Source organism: Arachis ipaensis, chromosome B05 (assembly GCF_000816755.2).
Source record: "Arachis ipaensis cultivar K30076 chromosome B05, Araip1.1, whole genome shotgun sequence".
Classification (NCBI taxonomy): domain Eukaryota; kingdom Viridiplantae; phylum Streptophyta; class Magnoliopsida; order Fabales; family Fabaceae; genus Arachis; species Arachis ipaensis.
Window position 1 is genome coordinate 1,445,626 of NC_029789.2, and position 6,467 is coordinate 1,452,092.

Consider the following 6,467-nt stretch of genomic DNA (forward strand, 5'->3'; position numbering starts at 1 on the left):
CAGCACGAACTGAAAAATGTTCTTAATGTTTGCATTATGTATTGCTTACCATTGTCACTTAAACTCATGAATGAAAAGATGGATACTCATTCTAATGTACCTGACATAATTTGCCTTCACTTTGGTTGGTAGAATTTTATCATGGACCAAATGCTTCTGTTCCATCCACCATTTCATGTGTTTAATGGCTTTATTATATTACTATCTAAAAAAATGCCTTTGTTTTATTATTATATATATTTTTGGGTGCATAACTGCATATGACTCATGGTATAACTCTGACGTCTATGTTTGCTCCATGAAATGCAGAGAAAGAGAGAACAATTTCTGAACCCAAACAAACTAGTGGCTCAGGAACAGATCTTACTGCTCTTTTGAATGCTTGGTATTCTGCGGGCTTCTATACTGGAAAGTAAGTGTTTATCAGTTATATTTATATTGAACTTTATAGACTGAGTTTGGTTTTCATTCAAGAACGTCATTTTAGCTTGCATTATCATGCAAGTAAAACTTGGATTTCAGTGCTAACTATCTTGCTCAACACATAGAGGTGTTGTAATTATTAGTTATTACTTCAAAGAATGTTAAAGTTTCACAATTATTGAGCTGTTTGGACCCTTTGAAAGTACTCCTAGTCCTAGCTATATCCTTGCCGTGTTCTTTCTATGGTAATTGGGGTTCATGATGATGCAGGTATCTTGCTGAACAATCCATGGCTAATAGAAAATAGAAGTAAACTAGAATTTCCAGTGGAGGCAAAAGGTTCCTCACACCACTCTTACTAGTATAGTGAAGAGTTAGATGGTGACTTATTTACATTTACTTCTTTGAGAAAAATCAGGAGAATGCTTTCGGTGTGATCTAATTGGTATGGTGGTTCAATATAAACTACGAGGCCTTGATGACCTTTCTTAGCATGGTTTCACTGGATGTGTATTTAAAGCAGGATTTTACCCTCTGCTATGTTCATGAATATGTTGCCCGAGTTTGGTGTCAAATGCTAGAGACCTTAACATATGTAAACCATTCTCTGATAAGATCCATATTCACATTGAAGAAATATCACAATTTCAAAATGTTTGACCAAATTAAGATTTTTTTGTCTTTGTTTTTGGACTGTTTTAGAGTTGACATAAAATCATAAATAATACCCAGATGTGAAGTAATACCCCATTTCATATAAATCACTTTAATTTTTCTTACACATTTGAAACTAATCAATATTGATTTCAGATATATTAATTTATAAAGGCAAAATAACCTATTAATACTACAACAATAACAACAAAGTCTTGTTCCACTAGGTAGGATCGGCTACATGGATCAAACGATGTTATTGAGCTCTATCATGTATCATGTCTATAGAGAGATCATTTACATGTAGATTTTGTTTGATCACTTCATGGATGATCTTTCTCTACCTTTCACCCATTGTCCATCTTTTATCTCATTTATCCTCCTGACTGAGTGTTCTGCCAGTCTTCTTTTCACATGTCCAAATCATCTGAGACACGATTCTACTATCTTTTTCATAATAGCTGTTACTCCAACTCTCTCTTTTATATCTTTGTTCTTTATTCTATCCAATTGTGTATGATCACTCATCTATCTCAACATCTTCATCTTTGTCACACTTAGTTTATGTTCGTGTTCTCCTTTAGCTGCCTAACACTCTGTACCATAAAATATAGCCGGTTTGATAACAGTGCGATAGAATTTACCTTTAAGTTTTAAAGGCACTTTTTTGTCAAATATAAAACCAGATGCACGTCGCCATTTTGACCAACCTGTTTAGATCTAATGATTTACATCATGTTCAATCTCTCTATTATCCTATATGATGAATCCAAGGTACTTAAAATTTTTAACTAAATGTTTTTTCCAATCTTCACCTCTGTATTAGGGTTTTCCTTTCGGCGGCCGAACTTATATTACATATATTCTGTCTTGCTACGGCTTATGCGCAAATAATACATTTTTAGAGCTTCTCTCCATAAATTCAACTTCTTATTTGGGTATTCCCTTGACTCTCCCATAAGGACGATATTATCGGCAAAAAACATGCACAATGACACAGGCTCTTAGATATGTTGTGTGAGTATTTCAAAGACTAATGTAAAAAAGTATAGACTTAAGGATGATCTCTGGTGTATTTTTATACCAATAGAAAATTCATCAGTCACACCACCTTGAATCTTCACACTAGTTGTAGCCCCATCATTATTGAATGAATATATGCGATCCTTATTCTCTTCCTTTCTAAAACTTTCCATAAGACCTCATTTAACACCTTATCGTACGTTTTTTTCAAATTAATAAACACCATATGTAGATCATTTTGTTATTACGATACCTCTCCATCATGCTTCGTATGTAGCTTCAGTGGTGGATCTGCCAGACATAAAATCAAATTGATTCTTTGTTACTTGTGCCTCTTGTCTCAGCCTCTGTTCTATCACTATTTTTCATAACTTTCATGGTATGACTCATGAGTTTAATTCCTCTATAGTTTTTGCAATTTTGTACATCTTCTTTATTCTTGTAAATAGGTATTAAGGTGCTATTTTTCCATTCATCTGGCATTTTCTTTAACCTTAAAATCTCATTATAAAGTTTGGTTAACGAACTGATGTCTTTCTCTCCAAATTCTTCCAAACTTCAATCAAAATATTATCGGATCTTACTGTCCTGTCATTTTTCATCCGCTTTAAAGTCCTTTTACCTCTAAGTCTCGATAGTAGTCGAAATTTTGATCTTCTTCCCTCATGCATAACTGATCAAGGCTCGGAAGAGTCTTCTATCCTTCAATAATGAAAATAATTTCGCTTCGATTTTAAAAAAATTTAAAAAAAAGTTATGAATCCACTCAACAGATTTTAATTAACCCCATCATTGACTCATTTTTGGCATTCCATGTACAATGTACAATTATTATTGTTATTTTGTAACTTTGATGTCATGTAACTCTCCCTACACATGTATATTTTGGATCATGCCCTCACTTTTTCAGCAGCTTCTTTGATCTGGTCAACGGTGAAAATGCCAAAGAAATCATCGTCTAAGACACCATTGATAACTGCAAATGCAACATCATCAACACTAACAGGTGGGGTTAAGAACAAATCAGATGCAGGGAGAGAGCTTAATGGTTTGATGAAGTTCTCTGTTGCTTTTAGAATTCTCTCTGCTGGTACCCCAACTAGATCCAAAGGGATCTCAAAACCATCCACTCTCCTTTTCCCATATATGAATCCAGGTCTCAATACAATACCTGAAAAACATTTCAAAGCCAAGTTAACCATCAAGTGTCTTTTAAGGTTTCAATAAAAAATAGAAAAAAGCCAACCCGGAACAAGGCATCCTGCATTATACAAGATCCGGGAAAGGGTTGCATCCAAAGCTAACACTTACTTGTGAGTCAAGGCTTGTCCTCAATGAGCTTTAGTTAATTCTATTGGTATTAGAGACAACCGTTTCAAGGCTTCAACAAATTGACTCATTTGCAAGTAGGTTTTAGTTTGGAACCTTAGGTCCTTGATTACAAAGCTCAAATACCAATTTAGATTCGAGTGTTCATGAAACAGCACAAAACATTTACCTGAACTCGGGTATTTAGAGAGAACCTCAGATTCCGCTTTCCTTTTTCCTGTGAAGTACCCCGACGAAAGTAAGAATGACGGTAAGTTGTAATCATGAACTGAGATCAAGATGAATTTCGGAATTCCTGCAAGGCAAAAGGAGAGAATAATTAATATTGGATACCTTATGCAGTAGAAGAGGATCACAATGGTTTATGACCAAAATACAGTCCAACATATAAGTGCATTCAACTGCAGAATGACACTAATGATATGGCTCACCATATTCCTTTGCAGCATTCACAGCCACGACATTAGCCTCGCCGTTAATCCTTTTCATCTGTTCTTCGCTACCAAACCCACCAAGTGTTGAAACAACCGCAGTTGCTCCAACTAATACTTCATCCCAATTCACATAAAAAACATCGCCTGTGCATTAAGCATGACATTCAAACACCCTCCAGAGAGTTATTACAACAAACTCATAAGAGAGTTAAAACAAAATAACTATCTAAAATAACAGATAAAACAAACTGAGATTCTGCTTAGTATAAGATTTAGGTAGCATGCCTGCAATCCAAGTAACTTGATCTACCCATGCATCTGGATAAGTAGGACGTCCTGATCTGTAAAATCGAGTAAGTGTATGTATACAAACATAGACATAAATAAGTTGAACATCACAATTCACAAACCTGCTTAGGCTTATGACTTCTATGCCCTTGGATACTGCTGCCTTGCATATGGCAGAACCAACAAAGCCACTCCCTCCCAAGACTACAATCTACAAACAGAGACATTTAATCTAAGTAACAATGCTTCAGCTAAAGAATTATGTATAACATCAAATCAGTAAAACTGAGACATTTAATTTGTAAATACCCTTTCGCTTTTAATATCAGCCACAACATCTATAGTGTTAGATCTGGAATCGGTCCTGTAACCTGTTTCTGCAGAACTGCTGCAAACAGAAAACCTGCTCAAAGGTATATGCATAAACAATTTAAGAGGACATATCATGGATATTTGGAAAAAGTAATGTTTCTGTTACATGCTGCAGCATGAAGATTTTAAGAACATAGATAATCAATTAATGATATTGAAAAAAAATTAGCACAACACACACTGCATCATAACATAGACTAAATACAAATCCATACTAAAGGAAATTTGCAATTAACAAGAAGGGCTTTGCTTTATTAACTCATCATCAAATGCTCATGCAGTCCAATCCAATTCATTACAAAAACCTCTAAAGTCTAAACCTTTATGATGGGGGGAAATAAAAAGTCTTAATTCAAACACAAAGGGACAAAATAATGAACACCACTAAACTAATTCAACTTCCGCATGCTCCAAACGGTTGCAAATAGCACGAAACATGAAAAATTATGATAAAAAAGCAAAACAGAAAATAAATTGTTGTGAAGTGGGGGTTGGAGGACTAACCGGTTTTGTTTGAAATGCAAAGTGGGTGGGGATTGAAAGACAGGTCTCTTGAGATAGAAGGCACTGGGAATTATGGGTCGTGTGGAAATAGCTGGTAGAGTGAGAAAAGACGCCATTTTTATGGAGCACAAGCTGCACAACACTTGCAGTGTTAGTAGTAGAGAGAAGAAAAGAAAGAGTAAGAGAGAAATGAGAAATGAGAAGCAGAAGGTTAAAACGGAAGATTCACAACCACCACGCTATGTGTATTGTAATTTTGGGAACCTCATCATTTTTCAATGCCACTAGTTTCCCTTTCCTTCCTCTTCTTTCTTTCTCTCTTTTCTTCTATTTTTTATTTTATTTTTTCTCCCTTCTTTTTTTTTTGTCTTTTTTTTTTCTCTTGTACTACTCTAAGGAAATGAGATTGAATCTTCTTAATTTTTTTTTCATTTAAAGATGTAAAGTATAAGGGAAAGTGTAGGGGTAACAACTTTTTTAAATTTTGACCAGTATGTAACTAACAAGAAAAAGTAAGTCATTGGATAAAATCTCACACCAATCTCACACTATTAAAATTATTATTGATGATTATTTGATAACTATAAATCACAAAGTTACTGGCCCTCTAATACTCCTCTATCTAACCATATATTTTATAAGTAGAATAAAAAAATATTAGAAAAAAATTAAAAATTTTGATATCACATTTTATACTCTTAATTAAAAAAATTAAAAAATTCATTTTCTTAAGTGTGTAATGAATAGAAATGACAATTTGGATTCGCTCCCAGTGTCCTGTTCTATTTGAGTCAAAAATTTTAATCATAAACCAAGTTTTGGAGCGAATTTGAGTAAAATCCACTTCTTTTTTTTTTATATTTCACATCTTGGTAATTTCAAAGGTTTTAGAAATCACAATTCATGGTAATAAATACCAAAAAAAAAAAAAAATAATACTTATCTTACTCAGCCATCCCTGTAAATGAGTAATCATACCTACCAAGCTACTTTAATTTAGGGCACATGGTTTAGTGTACTCTTCATTCTATAACAATAGAAAAGTTAGGTCTTGTTATATAGATTGAATATCAGATATTTAAGTGTTTTATTTGTAAAACCATGATTGCAATTTGCAAGTAATATCACTCCACGACGGGTAAGGAAGAATTAACCGATATTTTCTACACTTAGAAGCACCTATATAGACTCTAACTATGCATATTATGAATCACGATTTCTCATAAACTGCTTTGCTAACTTAAAAGGTTCAAGTTTCTTATAAGTAAACCCACCCCATGGAGCAAGAATCACCACAATTTCATATTTCTTAACCTACCTTACAAAATAGGTCATCTTTAATATCTCATGGTTTTGAACTTACGAAAATTGTATTTTATGATTAAAAATATAAATTTAATTTTAATACACTATCAGTGTAAAATTTTATACGTACTTTTA

General features: G+C 33.6%; 2 protein-coding genes across 2 annotated transcripts in view; one reads left to right on the plus strand and one right to left on the minus strand.

Moving 5' to 3' along the window:
* Nucleotides 1-1,104, plus strand: part of LOC107642354 — a 3,620-nt gene extending 2,516 nt beyond the window's left edge. The window contains exons 4-5 of the mRNA XM_016345680.2: nucleotides 310-412; nucleotides 694-1,104. Of these exons, the coding sequence (XP_016201166.1) occupies nucleotides 310-412; nucleotides 694-730 (140 nt within the window). The 3' untranslated portion in view covers nucleotides 731-1,104. The remainder of the gene's footprint in view (nucleotides 1-309; nucleotides 413-693) is intronic.
* LOC107642355 (uncharacterized protein At1g32220, chloroplastic) lies at nucleotides 2,850-5,342 on the minus strand. The gene is made up of 7 exons (XM_016345681.2): nucleotides 5,028-5,342; nucleotides 4,461-4,554; nucleotides 4,274-4,362; nucleotides 4,149-4,204; nucleotides 3,861-4,007; nucleotides 3,599-3,724; nucleotides 2,850-3,271 (listed from the first exon to the last, which is right to left on the minus strand). Exons 1-7 carry the CDS (start codon nucleotides 5,141-5,143, stop codon nucleotides 2,991-2,993), a joined length of 909 nt encoding a protein of 302 aa, XP_016201167.1. The 5' UTR covers nucleotides 5,144-5,342; the 3' UTR covers nucleotides 2,850-2,990.

Bases quoted from the DNA above. Each gene is read 5' to 3' on its own strand.
- LOC107642355 (XM_016345681.2), bottom strand. From the start codon at position 5,143: ATGGCGTCTTTTCTCACTCTACCAGCTATTTCCACACGACCCATAATT. The intron at 4,008-4,148 runs GCATGCTACCTA...CTTAATGCACAG, and splicing joins TCAAGTTACTTGGATTGCAG to GCGATGTTTTTTATGTGAAT. The intron at 3,725-3,860 runs GTGAGCCATATC...TTTGCCTTGCAG, and splicing joins GAATGCTGCAAAGGAATATG to GAATTCCGAAATTCATCTTG.